The sequence below is a fragment of the Triturus cristatus genome, chromosome 5_2, assembly GCF_964204655.1.
Source record: "Triturus cristatus chromosome 5_2, aTriCri1.1, whole genome shotgun sequence".
NCBI lineage: Eukaryota > Metazoa > Chordata > Amphibia > Caudata > Salamandridae > Triturus > Triturus cristatus.
In genome coordinates this window covers 451,939,004-451,960,096 of record NC_140588.1, presented here as the reverse complement: position 1 = coordinate 451,960,096, position 21,093 = coordinate 451,939,004, and the positions used below count along the sequence as shown (strand labels likewise).

Genomic DNA, 21,093 nt, shown 5'->3' with positions numbered 1-21,093 from the left:
TTGGTAAGAGGGGATGTTACTATTCCGGTACGGAAAATGAAGAAGCACCTCCTGAGGGTAAGCCTGCACATTTTATGACTGAGCATGGATTGCACACTTGTTCTTGGCATCGCCAATGGAACAAAATTGGAGAAAATGAAGGTGCATTGAGTTTTCCCAGATACAGGACATTTAATACTAGAATTCTTGATAATTTAAAAGGAAAATTGCACAAGATGAAGCCACCACCTAGCCTTACATAATATGAAGCTTTTAACGCTTGGGAAAAGGTTGTGAGGGAAAAGGAGAGAGAAAAATACCAGAGAAGGACTAAGAGCTGTGCAGAATTATGCTGATTCATTGATGAAGAACAGCATAGGTGGAGAAAGGCTATCATAGAGGGAGCTAGATTGTATCCAGCTCTTAGTGTGGAGTCAGCAAAAAAGGACAGTGGAAAAGAAAAACAAAAGAAAGATGATGATGAGACAGATACAGACCCAGGGTACGAAATTCTAGAGCAGATGCTAGCTTTGAGGCCTCCGCTATATACTACAAGTGCCACAATGGTGACTGGTCCTGTGGAACCAAATTTAGCTCTGATTGAAAGGCCAGTACAGATACTCCAAATTATCCAAACAGCTGTGGCTCTACCACAGGTTGCAGCTCCGACTGTGACCGAAACACGTACCACAACCCAAATAACACCTGTGAATGCCTCAAGCTATTGCTACTGCTCCTCCGAATGTGGATTTAAGACCAGAAGCTCCTCAAGCTGCTGGAGGTGTTTCTGCCACCGGGTTTGTTGCAACCTCACAAAATTCTCAGATTGCCGTGTGGAGACCCCCACAGGCAGTACAAGCACTGATTGATGGAGGGACCTTAGCTTTCACAGCTCCACTTGCCCCATGCGACATAAACGCCACAGAAGAAGGGTATATACTAGCATGGTTACAGGAAGCAGCAGGTATCAGGAAGGTGAACAGTCCAGAGGCGGAAGGAAAATCAGAAATGGAAATCAAAAAACCTTTAAATGTAGCACAACGGAAGATAGAACTAGAAGAAATAGTAAGGGGATGTCTAGAATTTGAATATATTGAACAATACCAAAGGCAAATATTAATTTACCTGTGTAGGGAGATCACAAGGAGGGATGCTGTAGTGAATGACAGATTGACAGAATTGGCAAAGAAATACGAGATTGAACTCAAGACAAATTTTAACCTGCAAAGAAGCTAAAGAGTTCAATTAGATGATCCAGCATAGGAAAACATGAGAGTTTCAGGAATGCGTTTACACATTAGAGAATTGGTCAAATCATTTGCAAACGGAGTGGGAGTGAGAAAATAGAAATGGAATGGGCAAAGAAGCATGAAAAGAAAAAGAGGGAAGAAGCCATAGCGAAAAAACAAGATGAGGAAAGGAAGGGAAAAACAACAGCATTCCCACTCAGAGAAATAGCAGGAGGAATGAATGTATTTTAAAATTCTTTGGAGTAGAGGTGACTTGGCTGCATTCACAAGCAATTTTCCAAAATTGAGAGACAAACTGGTACAATGTTATGCACAAGATGAGCGGTTCATTAAGATTTCAAAGTTCTTGTGAAAAGATTTGAATACATTTTTTGACAAAGTAGTACTTGCTGATTTATGGGCTGAATGTAAGACTGTGGTATAGTGGCAAAAAGAAGAACCTGTGAGGGAGACTAGAACAAATACACCATCTCCTGTAGTGAGGGAAAAATATGAAACTGTGATTACTGTCCTGAAAGGCAAGGTACTACCTAGAGATTTGGATAGGCTTAAAATTAAAAGAACTACTCAGGAGCCGAAAGAAACGCTGCATGAATACCATGAACAGTTGTCACATGTGTTTCAGCAGCACAGTGGATGAGGGTACCTTAGGACAGGATATGGGGATTATTGTGTCATAGAATGTATTAGGATTAAAACCAGAAATCTGCATGCTCATAACAAAAAGCGTGATCTGTTGGCAGAACAAATCACTGTAGGAGATTTTGAGGTATACAAAGTATTGCAGCGCCGAGTTAGACATGAAGCAGAAAAAGATTAAGAAGAAGTTTGTTGGCACAAATAAAGTTGGCCCACAAAGATTTCCAGGATCCTTTTTTCTAGAACATCAAGGGAATATGCAAGGAGTTGCCATTCCACAAGTTGGTATTCAGGGAAATCAAGCAGGGTTTAACGGGTCACAAGGTAGAGGTAGAGGTGTTCCTGTGGGTACAAGATCTGGAACAGATATTGCTGCAATGAAAAAGGTTACACAATGTCACAGCTGTATTAGAATTGGACATTGGAAAAGAGAATGCAGGTATAATCCTAATAATGTTGGAAATGTAGAGATGCTAAAATGATTGCAAATGCCAAATGTGCAGACACCATTTTTAACCAGATTCTATTGAAAAATCTAATGATCCTACAAATGCCCTGCAAGTCAACACTTGTGCAATGCACAGATGATTTGCCTGTGGCATTGGAAACAAGACGCTTATAAACAAGACACCGTTGCTTTATAGAATCCCCTGGTTGAAAATGGACACAGTGTTTCCAGGGAAATTAGCAGTACTGTCAAAAGGAAGTTCAATATCTTGGACACATAACTGTGAAAAGAACCAGAAAGGTGTCACCAGAGAGGGTGAAGCTATCCTACAGATGAATCCACCACAAACTCAAACAGAAGTCAAGATATTTTTGGGAATGTTTGGCTACTGCAGGCAGTGGATACCAAATCTTTCCATAGCGGCAAAACGTCTACTGAGGTTGACACGTGAAGATGTGTTAGATCTGATTCCATGACACAACGACTGTTCAAGAGCATTCCTGGAGTTGAAAGACAAATTGTGTCGCGCCCCAGAAGTAGGAATGCCTGATTATTCAAAATAATTCACACTATTTTTCAGTGAGAGATATGGGTGTGCTCTCCCAGTGTAAACACAGATCCCAGAAAACCAGTGGCATATTTTTCTACAGCACTTGACCCCATAGCTGTAGGCCTTCCTAGCTGCCTGAAAGTGGTAGCTACAGTGAGCACTAGTCTGGAAAAGAGTGAGAACATAGTGATAGGATACGCTTTCACTGTTATGGTCCCTCACTCTGTGAAGCTTTTATTCACAAGAACCAAAACCCTGTACTTAGCTCATAATCACTTGACTAGGTATGAGCAGACTATTTTATCCAGCACAATGTGGTCCTAAAAATATGCAGTGTCCTTAACCCTTCAAATTTGTTGCCTATAAATGATGTTGACTGTGATGAAATTGAGCACGATTGTCTAGATATCACATACTTATGCACCAAACCACGACCCGATATTGAGGACGAACCCCTTATTGAGCCTGACCATGTCCTCCTTGTTGATGACTCATGTCTGAGAGGTAACGATGTTACACTAAGAGTAGAATATGCAGTGTGCACAATGAATTATGTTATTGAAGCTTTGTGGCTTCCAAGAGTTACCTCAGCACAAGTTGCCAAATAGATCGCTCTTACCAGAGCATGCAGTTTAACTGCACAAAAGAGAGTCACCATTTTTACAGACCGCCAGTACGGTTTTGGTGTGGTCAACAACTTTGGACAAGTGTGGTCACAACGAGTTTTCTTGACTTCTTCAGGTACCCAAATTTAGAACAAAATGCATGTTAAGAAATCGTTAGAAGCTTTGCAGCTGGCAAGAAGTGGTTGAGTGTACAGCTCATCAAAATGGTAATGGCTATATTGCTTTGGGTGATAGATATGCGGATTCAGTGGCATGATATTGTGCTTTGCTGGCTTGCATATTCATGTAAATTTCACATGTGAGTCAGAGGAAGATATTTCATTCACTATTATTTTGGATTACTGCAAAGGCTTGACTGATGTGGTCCGTATTTCTCATCAGGTTTCAGCGACAACTCAAGATCTGCACCAAGAACAGTGCCACAACCTCAGCCCTGGGGACTGGGTCATGAGCAAGAAGCATATTCGATGGAAAATTTAACACGTGAGTCAGAGGAAGATATTTCATTCACTATGTTGATGAAAGTTACTGACACCTGGGATGAACTAAAACAAGGTCAGGAAAATGTCTCAAAGGCAGAGTAGACTAGTTGGATCAAGGCAGGATGTGAGAAATATGTGAACGACATTTGGATGTCTGCAGATGGGAGACCAGTTTTGGCCAGACAGCTTCTTGTTTCCAATTACACAATACTGTCATGGGTGAACATACTTAGGAAGGGACAGCATGGTAAGGATTTTCAGAAAGAGTTGGTTCAAACCCTTATTCTGGTTGTTGGCTGTAGAAATTTGTCATAAGTGTGTCATCAAATGAATGCAGGGAAGAAAACGCATGTTACGCTGACACATATTGGAAGATCAGATGCCCTCTTCAACAGAATGTAGATGGACTTTATCGAAACGCCGGTTTATAACAGGCTGAGATACTTCATTGTCATTGTGTGCATTTTCCTTAGATGGTGGAAGCCAGCCCAACTCAGAAAAATGTCAGTCTCACAGTAGCCAAACTGTTATAATGTGAACTGATCCCTAGGTACGGAATGTTGATTTCTCTTGAGTAAGATAGAGAAACCCATTTCAACAACGACATTTTGAAAATGATCCGCACTGCATTACAAATTGAGCAAAGACTACACTGCTTTTACAGACCTTATGCTTCTGAATAGTTGAACATTTGAATGGGACTATCAAATCCCACTTAGCAAAGGTTTGCACTTCAACTTCCTTGAAATGGCCAGATGCTTTACCTTTGGTGTTAATGAGCATTTGAGGTACTCCAGGTCTATCCCTACATGAGATTCTGATGGGAAGAGCCATGAGATTTCCAGCAGCTGTTACTGCAAATGCTCTTTTGAATATCAATGACATTATCTTGGATTACTGCAAAGGCTTGACTGATGTGGTCCATTCTATTTCTCATCAGGTTTCAGCGACAACTCAAGATCTGCACCAAGAACAGTGCCACAACCTCAGCCCTGGGGACTGGGCCATGAGCAAGAAGCACATTTGGAAAACTTGCCTAGAGCCCAGATGAAAAGGTCCCGACCAGGTTGTTTTGACAGCCAATACTGCTGTTGAGTGCACTGGAGTTCCAAATTGGATTCATGCTTCACACACCAAGAAGGTGAGAAATCCAGAAGAACCACTTGTGGTCTACTATCCTGAATGATGAGCATTGGTGACTGCACCAATAACTGGGAGACCACTCAGACAAGTAGCACTCTTGCGTGGGCAATAGCCAGAGGAAGAGAGGGGTGAAGATCAACAAGATGAACATGAGATTCAAGTGCCTGAAATAACACAGAGCAGAATTGAATTCTCTAACTAAAAAGAAGCAGACACTGACCTCCAGAATCTAAGTGGTATTGAAATTGTGCACACACAAGCAGAGGGTCCAGGTGAAGGAATGAGTACTGGATCCAGAAGAGTAAATAGATCATATGCATGCCCACAAAGTTATGAGCATTGAAGTCAGAAAAGAAGCTCCTCTATAGCACGAATACCAGAGACAATACCTGAAGAAACTGAGTCAGGTGATGAGAGTGGTAAAGAGAGAGAAAAACAAACACTGAGAAGATCCAAGAGAGCAAGGGTGCCTTGTTGCAGGTACTCAGCACCTGAATGGTCATATTACGTGAACACCGCACTGAATGTTACATTGGAAGACTTGTGCAAAGTGAATCCTGAACTGCTAGAGCCCCCTAGAGAAATAAATCTGAAAATGTAAGGGATTAAAGGTATTGAAAAAGCAGGACAAGAAAAATTAAAGGACTCATTGCTGTAAAAGAATTGTGCTATTAAGACTTTGATTATTTTGGTCTTTTATTTCACAAAAGATCACCTTAGGTCTGAGTCTGTAGTAGAAGAATAGGGAAAACATTTTAGAAGAACGCAGAGAAGGGTTAAGGATTTTCTAACCAGTAATCTAACGTTTAACAAGACTAGTATTGACAAAGGGAAAAAAAGGAGTTGTTGAAGTCAAAAAGCGTAAAACTGACTCCAGTAAAAATGTATTGCATTAGAAATAAGTGTAAATATATCATGTGCTCAGTTTTCGTAATAACGGAAATAATGATTTCTATAGTACTAATAGGAGTTTATCTAACACCAGAAACGGAGTGTAAAATGAAGAATTACACGAAACCATATTAATATTCTGGCTTAGAAGATCAATTAAAATATTCCTTTGTGTGCTATAAGAAAGATTTTTTTTTACTTATGTATTTTCTTGAGTAGTTCAGTAATACACTAATGCAATGGACGCTAAAGATGACTACGTCTGTGCACGCTTACCTACATCAGTCTCAAAAGAAGTAACATACTACCACATGCCTTTGGCTTATGCTGTTTCATGTAGCATTCTACTTTCTTTAGTCTATGGAAGAGGACATTTTGAATATTTTTATTCTAACTATGACCTGATACTCTCTATAGTGCCTTCAGTAGAAAGTATGAATTTACACTCACAAGCAAGAGAGATGGATGCAGCCCAGTATTATTTCTTCCTGCATGGATCTGTAGATAGTGTAAAAGCTCACAAAAACAATTTATCATGTTTAATGAGACCTATGGAGAAAATATATATAATGGCTTTAGAGGAATACTAACATAACATGAACTAGTGATGAGAGTAGTCATGTCTTAGAAAATGCTTGGAAAAATGAAGAGAATGAATTCAGAAAGAAGATGATCTGTCCTGAATTAAGGTTAGAAAGCCAGCACAAAGGAAACATTTTGCGGGTGAAGAGAACACGATTCCTTGAGTTTACAATATTTGTGGGCAAAATGCTTACTTCTTGTCGCAACCTGACTGGGAGGGCATTTGTTATTTAGGCACACTAATTCCTAAGATGTATCACATGAAGAGTTTAGACGCAGTAACCATGACACCATCACACAGGCAAACACGCAATGCAGAAACTGCAACAGGTTTAGTAAAATACATATTTGGAGCAATCATTACACCTGTAGGCATCATTTTAAATGGCAAAAAGATTAGAAAGTTAGCCACAGTTGTTGACAAAATGGCAACGAGCAAATCCGGAGCTTTGCTTATAATTAACACTGAGTTAATCAATATGAGGCCTATGGTACTCCAAGACAGACTTTCACTAGATGTCCTACTCGCCGAGAAGAGCAGGGTGTGTAAAATGCTAAAGTTAACCCATTGCTCCACATATATACCTCACGGAAGTAAGGAGATGGAAGAGTATGCAAAAAACATTTCAGGTTTAGAACCTTAATTACATGAATGGGAAACACCAAGCGTTTTTAAAAATTTTGGGAAAGGAGTGATAACGATTGGAAATTGGTTTTCAAAAGCAGGGAAAGGAATTCTGAAGGCTATACTAATGACAATAATAATAAGAATAGGTTGAGTTTAATATTTCTTTATGCTTTATTTATGAGCTGTAGATATATGTTACACAAAAGACAGGGAAGAATGCAAAGAACATTTTATGAGAAAGATTTAGGTTTGAGGGAAATAATGAATGACAATTATTTGAAATCACTGAAATTTAGGGGTTTGAACAGAAAGAGACAGGATTTAACTGATGATGAGAGTGCTGCCTGATACGAACTCACATGGGAAACAAACTTGTGTGATGGTTTTAGAAACCATCCGAGGGAGGGAGTTGATGATGGTTATTAAATAAGCTTGTAATATGTGTTTAACTTGTGAAAATATTAACATTAGAAGGCGCAAAGAATGGAATAACTAGAAAATGTGGCTTTCATTAAATGTGCAAAATAATGTGCAGCAAGAAAACATGTTGATTTTCTTTGTAGTAAGCATCTATTCCTATTGTAGTTCCACTGCTAAGTTGATTAGGCCTCTTTTATATTTCTCAACCCTTACTATGCCTTCAAATTTTTCGAACTAAATAAATTTTGCTTTTAGGAAATGCTGATCTGTGCTATATTAAATATATAATTCACGTTTGACTTAATTAACATGTCATCTTTGCAGAATGTGCTGACTTTAAAATGTATTTCTTTCCTTCTTCAGCTACATGTTCTCATCGAATTCAGGTTTTTCCTAGCTGCCACATATTCACAAAGATGAATGCTGAAATAGTATATTAAAAGAATGATGATTATATTAACGGTAATCTTATGACCTAATCCTGTAAAATATAACTAGAATGTTTCTGCTTTAGTAATAGTTCATTGTCATGCAGTAGAGATCTGAATACGCTAATAGAATAGACTTCAGGATTCTCCTGGGAACTCAGAGTACAACGAACGTCAACATTTGCAACTTAGCAGACAGCTCGCAGATAATGTTTTGCCGCCTTCGTACGCTTGCCGTGGGAATGAGGAGAAGAAGATGCAGCCCATCGAACGATTCCTTACCACTGGATCGAGAAACCTAACACCCATGTGGAGTGATATATGTATTTTGAGTCCTTAATATATGTGTTCCTAGCTAGACGTTAGACCGGTTTACCCATTTTCTTTCTATGAGAGCTTTATGCTGTTCAGACTGGTCCAAGCAATTTTTTCTGTGAATCATCCTGTTACTTATTAGTATCTTATGTCCTTTTCGCTGTAAGCTACTGCTGATGGTGATTTCTGTCATCTACAATTTTGTGGATGTCTAACTTTTTTTAAGTTATAGCTACTGCTGTAACTATTGTCTAGCTCAACTTTGAACAGTTGCTACTGCGACTGTTTGCAAATACTAAATTGGTTTCTAAATTAGATGCTCCTTTACAATCTCGCTCTTTTCTAAAGAACTCTTTATACGGTCTGGTGAGTTAGGGTTCATCAGAGTAGATTAGTTATTTTTCCTTTATGGAACACGTTGTAATATTTTCTTGATTGACTCTAACCATGAACTTCTTGATATGTCAGTAAACTGAATTATTTATGTCACTAATTTGAATAAAGAGACTAAAAAACTAAATATTACACTCTTTACTATAAACAAAGGTTTTCAAACCAAATCAAAACTCCCATTATTGACTGAACATAATAAAATGTTTATTGAGCTGATATTGTCTTATGCTTCATTCTAAAAGAGTAGCAAAGATCCAGTCGACCTGAAGAAGAACAAGGTGCGGAAATTGGAGACCACCTTTGTAAGTCATGGGTTGAACTGATAAATATAAAAGTATTTACGCACCAACAGGAATTAAACCAGTATTGGTTAAAGTAAATCTTTGACAATTTCCAGGGTGCAAAGGGATGGAGTAAAGTTTCAAAATACCAGTGAATGTTCATTTATGGGCATTTCAAAACTCGCAAGGAAGGTCATGCCTTGGGATTCCCACTTCCTACCTCTTGAGTTGAATTTACTACTGTGTATTTCTCCGTACTCACGGCAGTGAAATCCACGGTAGTAAATATATTTATGCCTGCCAGAGAATCCTTTTTTGAATTCCTGGCAATTAGAAAAGAGCTATGTTTGGTTGCAAATGCATGCTAATGGCCAAAAATACATTTATGAATGTTATGTTATGTTAAAATAATTTTGTAGCGCGCACAGCTACCCTCCTAGGGTTTCCCAGCGCTAAAGACTGACAGAGAACAGAACAAAAGAGAGCAGGTTATTGATTAAACAGCCAAGTTTTTAAGGATTTTCGGAAAGCCAAGAATGAGGTTTCATTGCGAATTGTGGTAGGGAGAGAGTTCCAAAGCACAGGACCAAGGTAAGCAAAGGAGCGACCACCAATTCTTTTAAGTTTAATGTTGGGCACCACAAATTTTCCTTGGGTGGCTGAGCGAAGTGAGCGAGAGGGTAAATAAGGGCGAACCAAAGATTGTAAATACTTAGGGGAAGAGCTGAATTTAATTTTGTGCATATAACATATAGCTTTAAACTTCACTCGATTTTCGATCCTGAGCCAATGAAGTTTATGGAGAACATTGGAGGAAGAGGAATTTCTTGGGAGGTGGCACAGTAACCTGGCGGCGGAATTTTGCACTTCTTACAGTTTCCGTATGACATCCTTATTGGAACCCAAATAAAGGATGTTTCCGTAGTCCAGTCTCGAAGTCACCAGAGCCTGGACTACGGTTTTCTGGGTGGAACTGGGAAGCATCCAGGTGATTTTCTTAAGCCACTTCAAGATGGCAAAGCAGGTGGCAGCCACCTTTACAGCCTGTAGTCTCATAGATAAATTAACATCGATCAGAACTCCCAGGTTGCGGACACAAGTGGAAGGCTGAGGGAGAGGGCCCATCTCACATGGCCAATGCCGAGGGCCCCAAAGATCCTTATTCTTCCCCAAGATGAGAACTTCGGTCTTATCGCCGTTGAGTTTAAGGAGATTGGCTTTCATCCACGATGCGATGTTAATTAGGCCAGTCTGAAGCACCGAAGGATCATCCGGCTGATCCGTAGAGAGGGAGAAAATGATCTGGGTATCATCGGCATACGAGAACAAATTCAGTCCTGAGTTCTCTGCTATTATTGCCAAAGGTTTAATATATAAGTTAAATAGAATAGGACTCAAAATAGAGCCTTGTGGCACCCCATAAGAGGAGGAATACGTTTTAGAGGTAGCACTAGAGGAAAAAACCAAAGGACTGCAAAGATTCTAATAAAATGGTGTGGGACACCGTGTCAAATGCAGCGCTCAAATCGAGCCATATAAGAGCTACGGTAGCCCCAACATCCAAACGTTGTCGTAGCATCTTTGAAACTCCAAGCAAGGTAGTCTCCATGGAGAAGCCTGCTCAAAAACCGGACTGGGAAGGGTGTAAGAGATTCGCAGAGTCCACAAAATGAGTAAGCTGCTGATTTATATGTTTTTCCAAGACTTTGGAATAGATAGGAAGCAAGGAAATCGACGTAAAGTTCAACAGCTGAGAAGGATCTGCATTGGCCTTCTTCAAAAGAGGAAGAACCATTGCATGCTTCCAGTCAGCAGGGACAACAGCGTCACGAATCGCACCGTTAAGCAGCTGCATTATAAACAACAAGGGGGAAGAGTCCAGCTGCTGCAACACAAAAGCAGGGATCAAATCACGGGGAGAGCCAGACTTGATACTATTTAAGATTTTTTTAAAGGAATTAAAATCAAGTGGCGACCAGGATTCTAGACTCATAGGGTTATTAACTCTATAAGCGGACTCAAGCAATGGTGGTGTCATACCAGGTACTTCTTTTTGAGTAGATTGTAAGGCAGAGTAGATTAATTCAACTTTGTCTATGAAATACCTTGCGAGATTATCGCATTGTTGTTCATTGAGAGTGGGAGGAAGTGACTGTGTATCTGAGCCAGCAAGTTTTTTCAGAATGCTGAGCAAGGTACGTGCACAGTTCTGAGCATTGGAAATAGTGGCTGATACATAATCCTTTTTGGCCAAATTGCAGTGAGCTTGGTATTGCTTTAGTGCTCATTTATAATTAGATTTAGAGTCTTGAGAGTAATTCCTTCTCCAGCTTCTTTCCAATGCTTTGCATTTAGTTATTTCACTTTTTAATTGCTCTGTAAACCAGGGGGCAGGTAAACGGTGATTAAAAATCTTCTTTATCGATAATGGGAGGCAACACTCAACCGAATCCGAAAGCCAGTCATGTATTATACTAGAAGAGTGGGTTGATATACATGAAATAGTCTGGGCATTTTCTTTAAGAGTCCTATCGAAAAATTCCAAGTCCAATTGTCTCCAATTCCGAGTTCTGTGAGGGCTGCTCACAGTAGCAACAGTTGGGGTCAGGAAAAAGGTACACTGGAACTTAATGGCAAAATGGTCAGACCAACATAAAGGGAGAGCGGGTTCACAATGAAGGCAAGTTAAGTTAGAAAAAATAGGGTCCAGCAGGTGCCCTGCCACATGGGTGGGACCTTTATTGCTAAGTAAAAGGTTGAAAGCAGCAAGGTCCGCTATTAGTGTACTACTAATCGTACAATCCAGATTTTCAAGATGTAAGTTAAAGTCACCTAATATGGTGAAATTAGATGCTTTAAGAAGATGAGGTGCAATTAGTTCTGGTAGTGACAGGGCCCAAGAATTAGATGGTCCAGGGGGGCGATAAACAAGGATACCCGAAAAGGTAATCTGAGGCGTCAATGTAATTTTAAATAATGCTGCCTCAGAGTTAGAAATAGCTAAATCTTCCAATTTACATTGGTAGGACTTATCATAGATTATAGCGATTCCACCACCCTTTCCGTACATCCTATCCCTTCTGGCTATAGCATAGTCAGATGGGAGAGCCAGCGCGACATTGGGGCCTGAACTAGCATGTAGCCAGGTTTCGGTGAGAAAAATCTCATCAGGATGTTCACTTTCTAAAAGATCATAAACATCCAACTTGTGTTTGGGCAATGATCGACAGTTCAAAGTCCAAAAAGTGAAAACTTTACTGGCAGTGTTATTCCTTGACATTGAAGCCGGCTTTATTAAAGACTGCGAGGGGGGACTAATCAAATCTTTATGGCTTGTATCTGAAAAGAGTGGCATACCTAATGAGAAATTACAGCATGAACAGCAAAAAGTGTTATTAAAATCAGGGCTAATACTACAATTTACAACTGCACCAACACGGCATTGCATTAATTGTTCAGATGAATACCTTAAAGGAACGGGCGCATTAGAAGAAAATTGGCCAGGGGTCATGGCCCCTGGTCCCAAACAGGCGTGGACGGGCGCAGACGGGCTTGCCTTTGGCGCGCCCGCTGTGCGCGTCCGCTGAGCGTCCGCTTACTGCTTATTAAATAGGGAAATGAGTCAGTGCGGCGTGCAAAGACTAGTACGCTGACCCGGTGAAGCGCGTGGCAACTTAAAAATGGCTGCCCGTTAAGAAAAACACATAAGAACAATTACAAAGTAAAACTAGATGTGCAAAGTGGCAAATTTAAATTTAAAACATCGGTATCAATATCAACAATGAGGGAAGTACACACAATAAACTATTCCTTCGTTTTTTTAGCTATTACGACTAGGACACGTTATTATCACAAAAGGAACCTGTCAGGCCCGTTATTTTGTTTTCAGTTCCAATAGCCTCACTGAATCCCTCTTCAAACTCTCATGTTTCAATAGGCAGATGACTGAGCTTCTACCATGGGAAGGTTTGTCATAGGGGAAGTTCTTATGTGTAAGCACACCAACAAAAAGTAAGAAGAGCAGCAAAAAGTAAGAATGGAGTTGGAAACTGTCTCTTTTAACACTGAGACATGCTTCGGACAACTGTGAGGACCTTTGGATTGGACTTTTTGTTTTGCTATTTTTTTTTAAATAAACTTTATTAAAAAAATATTTTACTTTATAAGGCAGTTATGGTTTACATTCACGCCCACAACAAAACTGCTTCTTTGTATTTTTCACAAAATGCCAACCCATATGCAGGTTATAAGAAGAAAAGGGGTGATGCAGAGAACTGGCTCAGCACATGATGGACTTCACAGTAAGATTGCCCCCATCCCAAGTCATGTGGTGTCAATTTATTTAGTATGAAGTAGCTCCTAATGGATGCACCATAGTTTGGAGTTCAAGAACACCAACACCTTTCTGGTGAGGTGCTATGGTACTTATGGTGTGCTGGGAGACATCCATGGCTTCTAGTCTATCAGAGCTGAGCATTAGTGACTGCCAAGCTGTGTCAGTCAAACCCTTTCTGACCCCATTGTTCTAAAACTCAGAGGTGGAGAATAGAGTGGAGTGGGTGGTTCTCTTTGTCCGAAAGCTTCATTTTGTTTTGGAATTGTGCTTTCCCTTGATGGAGTTTTATTTTGTCCTTAGATGATAAGCAGTATTCAAATGTTGGTGATAAATCTACAGCTGATTTAACTCTAAACGTTCATGTGGTCCAAGTTACTGTATGCATCACCGTTGAGTCAGGTGCACCCATCTCTCTGGTGTGAGAAAAAGCATATATGGGCCCATGGCATCTAAGAGTGACAAGGGTATTTCTAGGAACGTTTCTACTACAAGCAAATCATTTAAGGACAAGGGTATTCCTGGGGACATCTCCACTGCAAGCAAATAATTTAAGGACAATGGAAAGAGTCATGAAAATGACAAAACTGAACAGTGAAATACAGTCAGTGACACTATTGTACCACTGACAGACTCAACTCCTCCATTTGTAATGTGTAACTGTTGGACCTGGCTCCTTTTTCAGAGTCACCCTGAGAGTTGTTAACTTCTGTTGCTAACCCTGTTTTTGTTGACATTAGGACTCTGTGCACTATTTTCCTGCTAGCCAGTGGTGAAGTGCTTGTGCTTTCTCCCTAAAACATGGTTCAATTGGAATCTACCTGATTGATACATTTAATTTGCTTGTAAGACCTTGGTAAATGTAGCTACATGTATCAAGGGCTGTAAATTAAATGCAACAAGTCGACAGCAGTACTTGTGCAACCCACTAAAGTAGCCTTTCAGAACATGTTTAAGACCAGGTTAAGACTGCTGCCTGTAATGCAGTTATAAGCTGCCATCGTGACCTGACAAAATACATCTTTTGCAAGGCCTACACCTTCCTTTTTAATACTTATAATTCACCCCTAAAGTAGGCCCTAAAAGTGTATAGGGCAGGATGCATTGCATTTAAAAAGAATGAAATGTTTGTTTAGGTTTTACATGTCCTGGCACTGAGAAACTCCTAAAGTAATTTTTCACTGTTGTAAGGCCTGTCTTTTCCATTGACTAGCACTGAGTTATCTCATTACAATACATAAGTGCTAACTTTAGATTGGGAGCTTATAGAGATATGCTGTTTACACTCAAAGGAATTGTAATTTAAAATCCTCTTTAATGGTAAAGTTGGATTTTACGTTAAAATTCTGAAAATGCCATTTTTAGACAGTTCAACTGAATTCAATGGCCAACAGTGGAGCTATTCATAAAACAGAGTATACTTAGTCCAGATATTTAGGCGTCTATGATATAGGACGTATTGAATCGAATCTTAAAAATTAAACACAATTACGTGCTTAATCGCATTAAAGCAAGTACAGAAATTAAATGAATTGGCTAAACAAAATCAATCATGGGTAGCAAACTGAATGAAAAAAAATGAATGAAAAACAGATGTATAAAAATAAAGCTATTTAATTCACTTTATGTATATTACAGAATAATATACATTAGTAGGGGTACAGAGAAAAGCAACCAGACACACACATACCCTGTGAGAAGTTTCTCCAGGATGTTACAATAATCATGTGTGAGCCAAATGTATGTCAACTCCACTCCCTGAAACAATCCAATGAACATATCAACAAGCAGTAGATTAATTCTAAAGGTAAGTAAATTACAAATGAGTAGTGGACTGAATGACCACCTTGTTGGCTATTGACTTTAGTTGATTCTGTTAGCCAAGGAGTTGTTGGGTTGCCCTTCCTTTGTAACACACTTTAAAAAAGTGTACGCCTCCTGCCAGTGTCCTGGGTCACATGGCTGCGAATGGCTCTGCTGTTGAGATTTGAGTATTGCTTCCAGACAGCAACACAAAGGGGGCTTAGGTGTGGACAGGATGATTCATCCTAGCAAGATGAATGGGGAGGGGCTTTACCCAGCCCTACATACACTTCAAAGAACTTTGCTTCCTACACACACAAAGAAACCTGCCACCAAGCTTGCCCTTCCTTCAGTCACCCCAAGACAGTTTGGAGCCTTGACAGAGGAAGGGGAAGAACTTTCCAGAACCAGATGTAGAGGTAGGACAGGGAACCCCCCCCCCCCCCTCCACAAAGGCTGACACCAGGTATAAATAGTGGACTTCCAAAGCCACTTACCAGAATACTCCCAGACCCGCAGAAGCTACAGAAGAAGGACTACCCATCTGCAAGAGGTCTGCCCTGCTGAAGGATTAATTTGCTGTCTGAGAAGGTAGATTGGAGCTGCTTACCAGACTACCCAGAGTAACTCTAAAGGTCAGTTGGCTAATATCATGTGTGAGCTACAGGGACACAACAAGCTCCCGATGTGTCCCTGCAACTGCCCAGCTGACCTGTTGCAAGTGGACCTGCCTAGAACTGCAAATGGACTTGCCTGACCCTGATGCAGCCCTCTGCTGGAGTGAGTCCTGATCCTTAAGAGGTATCCTCCAGGCCCTGCACCCTTGGCTAGCATCAGGGAGAGCTCCTACTGAGTGAAAGGGTGAAAGATCCTTAAGTTTGGGCTCCTCGTGAGCAGGCCTGTTCACACTGAACCTCTCCTGTCCGACACGACTGCCAATGCGAAGCTCTGGTAGGACCAGCTCTTTGCAGCAACAATGACTGAAGCAACCGGCAACGTGAGACCTGCATGTCATGCTACAGCAACAACAGCCCGGGATGACCACCAACACAAAGCTACAAAAATGACCATCCGCAACGCCCGACCGGCTCTTTGCGCTACAGCAACATCCATCTACGAGGCTCGACCTGCTCTTTGCGCTACAGTGATGAATGTCGACCACGTTCAGCCTCCTCCTCGCTGCCTCCTGCACCGAGAACGGAATTCTTTGCGTCAGAGTACGAAGGTAAATTTTCAGCGGGATAACCCTGGTTCCTGTATCTGATCCACGCTCCGTCATGTCGGCCTGAACTAGTTACTTTCCCCCTGTCTAGATCGACCAGATTATTGCGAGTGGCGCTTTGTGCTTTTAGTTGCTATTTTCACTAAACCTTTTAAATGTAATATCTCTGGTTCTACTGATTGCTGTTTTTGATGTTTTGGTATCATTACATTTACTAAAATGTACTCTATTTTTCTAAATTTGTTTTGGATTTTTCTTGTGTTGTGTTTTCACTTAATTATTGTTTGTGTGCTGCATAAATACTTTAAATATTGCCTCTCAGTTAAGCCTGTCCTCTTTATGCCAAGCTCCACAGGGTTAAGCACAGGTTAATTAGGGGTTGCTTGTGACTTCACCTTGCCAGGAATTGTGGTTGCTACTAGAGTAGGGGTTCACTTCCCCTCAACTAGCAACCCAGTTTTCTACAATAAGTAATATGCTTTTCTTAGTAAGGCATAAAAAGAATAAGAATACAGATATATAGCCTTGGTCGTGTAGCTGATATAAGTGAAACATTTTATTGCATCACCTGGAGATAACGGTATCAATGCATTGCGTCTGTTTAACGCGCTAGGATTATACTATAGCTGGGGGGCCAGGGAGGGAGGGTCGAGTGCTTACGAGATGTTTCTCCTTCTAGATATGAGGCGTTCATGAATATGCAACTATGGTTATGAAAATGACAATAAAAATCTATACGCAAAAAAAAAAAAAGAATATGCTCTTCTTACAGTGAATAGTTAGGACTTTAGCACCATGCAGCTATGGTGTATCTAGTCTTTAATCCACTACCAGACACTGCCGATCCCTTTTTCTCATTCTTGCGTTCTCCCTTTGTTGCGGTTTGGCCGTCTTTCTCTTCCTCCGTCTTTCTGATCTGTGTGTTTTTCCCTCTCTTACACTTGGTAAATATTTGATAAGGAAACATAAATGCCAGTGCCTACCTTGGCTCAAATTAAGCACTGCTAATAAGTGAACAATAGTGGACGCGATACATTACCCGAGCTGTAGACTTGTCAATGCGGTTGTTGCTGTCAGTCAGTCTTATGTTATGAACTTTAAGTGGTGGTGCACCAAGTGCTTCCAGCGCTCTTGTATTAGTACCAAGCTGATCGATGGCTGACAGATAGTATTCTTTCCTGGCAAAGTTTTCTAAATAAAAAATAAAATAAATTAAAAATACTGTTAAGACATTGAACATGTATTGAAACAAAAATCTTAACGTGTTATGATATGCATTTATAATAGTCTACAGCAGTCCAAAAATATGGATTTGCCTATTCCTCGTGGATGTTGAAACAGCAGTGATATGTGTAACATTAGGTAAAAATTGATATGTCTGAAAATCTAATGAGCAGTTTTTTAAGTGCGGAAGAAATTCAAAGCTAGATAAGCTATATCCCGGGTAGTAAATTGTTATTTTGTGTTCCATGGACATGTAGAGCATTATATCTTTCATGTTACAGCCATGAACAGGATGAGAAAAGCCCAATGCACAAATATTGGTTGAGATCAAACACGTACATTTAACAGTGCTATTGCAAATATTCAGTGAAACTAGCCAATAAAATAGAATTATTTTAGTTTGTACAAGATCTGGCTGAGAAGCTCAGTCGCCTATTTTAAGGTGTTTGTCGGAACGTGTATAGTATGTAGAGACATAGATCGCGAATTTTGTTTCAAACGTAATAGAAAAATAACAATTCTGCAACAGAGCACAACAATAAGGAGATACCTTTTCAGAGTTAGCGCAAAGCTTTCTTGTGTAAAGGGGCTCAAAGAAATTCAAAATGCAGCATTTAAAATATTCAGTAAATGTACTCTTTTGTAGATTGATTTGCTGACAGACAAAAATTGAATAAAAATCAAAACCTGCTAATTGAGGCGAGGCCTGTGTTTAGCAACTGGACGTGCAAACAATTGCAGAGTGTAGGTTAATTTACTGAAAAGTAATCTAGATCGTTAATTAGATTATAGATTATGTATGAACATATCAAATGATATTACACCAGACAGCAAAGGCCAGACCTAAACCAATGAACGACTGGAGTCCAGGTGCGGCTTGCATATGCATTCTGAAAAAGTAAGTTGATTACAATACTCATGTGAAATTCATCGAGGGGCAAAGGGTCCTGTTTGAGAGTGACGCACGGAACTGGATTTTCAAATATATTGTTTGATGATATAATCAAAGAAAATATGCGTTCAGCCTTTTATATTTTGTATGCAAAGGCCATGGGCAGAGGGACTTCGTGGCACATGCAAACATAAATTCTCATTTTCATATCAACTGAGGACGGATGATGAATTCATGAACGAAAGCAAAGTGTTTTGTATAACTGGAAACAAAATGTTTTTGTTCAAAAGGTTTTGCGTTTGGCAGGTTTCCATATCTTTCTGTATCTTGCTGCTGTTGCTACAAAGGGTTTTCTGGTTCTTAATTGCATGCTCACTCACCTGTCACTCTGTATGTCAGTTTTTAGATTAATTACTACCACTATATGTCAAATACCAGAGAGAATAGTTTCATCAAAAAGCATACATGCTCTCATTCTATAACAAACATTGGCAAAGTCAATGGATCTACATAGTAAAAGATCGAGACCTCTACCGACCTATTCTTTATTGCATTAGCTTTAGAAAATGACAAAATGGACGCCAATGCCACGCGATGCACGCACCCACGCATGAATGTGCATGTATGCATCATGACACATGCGTAGCTATCCTGGAATGGGTTTGTGTTAAAGAAAAACCATTCCAACATGGTTCTCAATGAGTATACATGTGTGATCATGCATTTGGATGCACTGGCAGCTATTTTAACATTTATAATTTACTGTTCCAACATGGGAAGTGCTATTTTAGAATGGCAAATTAAAAGTAAAGAAAGAAAGTTTGTGGGGGTGGGAAAGAGATAGCGAGCAACCCGACAGCATTAAGCAGCTGCCATGCCCTAGTAAAATAAATAAACAAGCACTGGCATATCCAATAGGTCTCGCCTTTGGGACCTTGTAAGTGTTTGGCCATGCAGCACATCGATAACACGATAACAAGTAAAGCTACGCCACTGTGCACAATAACTACCTCTCCAAGAGGCCCTGGGTTCGAGCCTCGAGGTCGCGTCCACATCCTGTGATTCTGGGCAAATCACTTAATCTCCCTGTGCCTGAATGTGTAATGTAAATACGGTGCTCATGTAAAGCGCTCCAATACCTTCGGGTCGAGTTCGCGCTATATAAAAGATGCAAAAAAAATGAGGAACCTGACCACCCCGCGTTGAGAATCTCGCCGGGAGGTTTATTTTCCACGCTCGGGATCGGCAACTTGATGTTGCTGATCGCGAACGAGGAAAAAGTGTCGCTGGTTTGTCATTTTGCTCGCTCGTGGTCGCCAACTTGACGTTGAGGACCGTGAGCAAGCAAAAAATACCCGCTACGCTATGCTACACATTTTTGCACTATGCAACAAAAAAAAAAACCCTCCTCTGAACTGTACCCCTTCAGAGACAGGGCCTCCAGAAATGAACACAATGTTTAGCACATAATCCGTTCTCGAAGAGGACATTATGATTCTGACGGCCTCTTTTGTGAGCGAATGATCAATAGTGTATTGACCACTGCACTCTGCTAAAAACGAGGCTCGTAGAAGCACATGCGAAATCGCGTGTCACCACACATTATTAACAAATACAAGACATTTAAAATACGAAATCCACGGTCATGTGGTCAATAAGACCAAGCATAATATAACGTGTTTTTATAAAGTGTAGCAGCTTCAGCTGCTGTAAGGTTACCGTGGCACTTAATTACCGATGTTTATTAAACAGTTATTCAACTCGATGGTAATTGTTTAATCGACATCAGAAGGATGAAAAGCTGAAAGCTTCGGAATTCAACCTATAAACACAAGGTCATACAGAGGACCCTGCAGTGAGTTCACCGATCCACCAAACACAGCACTTAGAAGTCTCAGATCCTATTGAGGCGCTGGGGCGCCCTCTCCCCCTTTGTTTGCCTAGTACCACCTCATCAGGTCTGAGAGACTTCGCACCTGATCTATGTTGGTGATAACAACTGAACCATCTCCGGCGGCGCCTCGAAAAACCCACCGCGCTCGCCAAGCAAACAATTAATCTGCAGGGAAGGATGTGGTCAGAGAGACCTGCGCCGAAGAGACAGAAGTGTGGAAACCAAACCTTTCGTGTTTCAGGGGGGAAACCACAAACTTCACTCTTTTTTTTCAAAAGACAACAATCTTTCATCACATACATTTTGAGGGGTCTCCGTCTAAATCGGTCAAGCCTTAAATTAAAGAGGCGAAACCTGCTCCGGGAGAGAATGTGAAACCCTCTGTGGAACTGGAGCACCTGCACCGAAAACCCCCCAGCCAAGCCCCTTTAACGGTGCCGCTAACTAGCATCAAACTTTAAAGGCACACGTGTAGGCCGGTAGAGGTGTGCTTCGGTTGACTGAGCCGGTGCACAGGTCGCTAAGCAGTGCGTCTCGGTATGCGAGAGGAGTGGCAACACGAAGGGAGAACGTGCTAAAAACCAAATGCTGCCATGCACGAGTGGCAGGCGAATAGCTACGCAGAAAGAAAAGTTAAAAACATAAAAGATGAGAAAGTGGAGGTGGACCT

General features: G+C 40.6%; 1 protein-coding gene across 4 annotated transcripts in view; it reads right to left on the bottom strand.

Moving 5' to 3' along the window:
- Window positions 1–21,093, bottom strand: part of COA1 (cytochrome c oxidase assembly factor 1) — a 452,120-nt gene that overhangs the window by 38,832 nt on the left and 392,195 nt on the right. For all 4 annotated transcript variants that reach the window (XM_085607408.1, XM_085607407.1, XM_085607406.1 and 1 more), the window contains one exon: window positions 17,453–17,604. In XM_085607408.1, coding sequence (XP_085463534.1) covers window positions 17,453–17,604 — 152 coding nt within the window. The remainder of the gene's footprint in view (window positions 1–17,452; window positions 17,605–21,093) is intronic.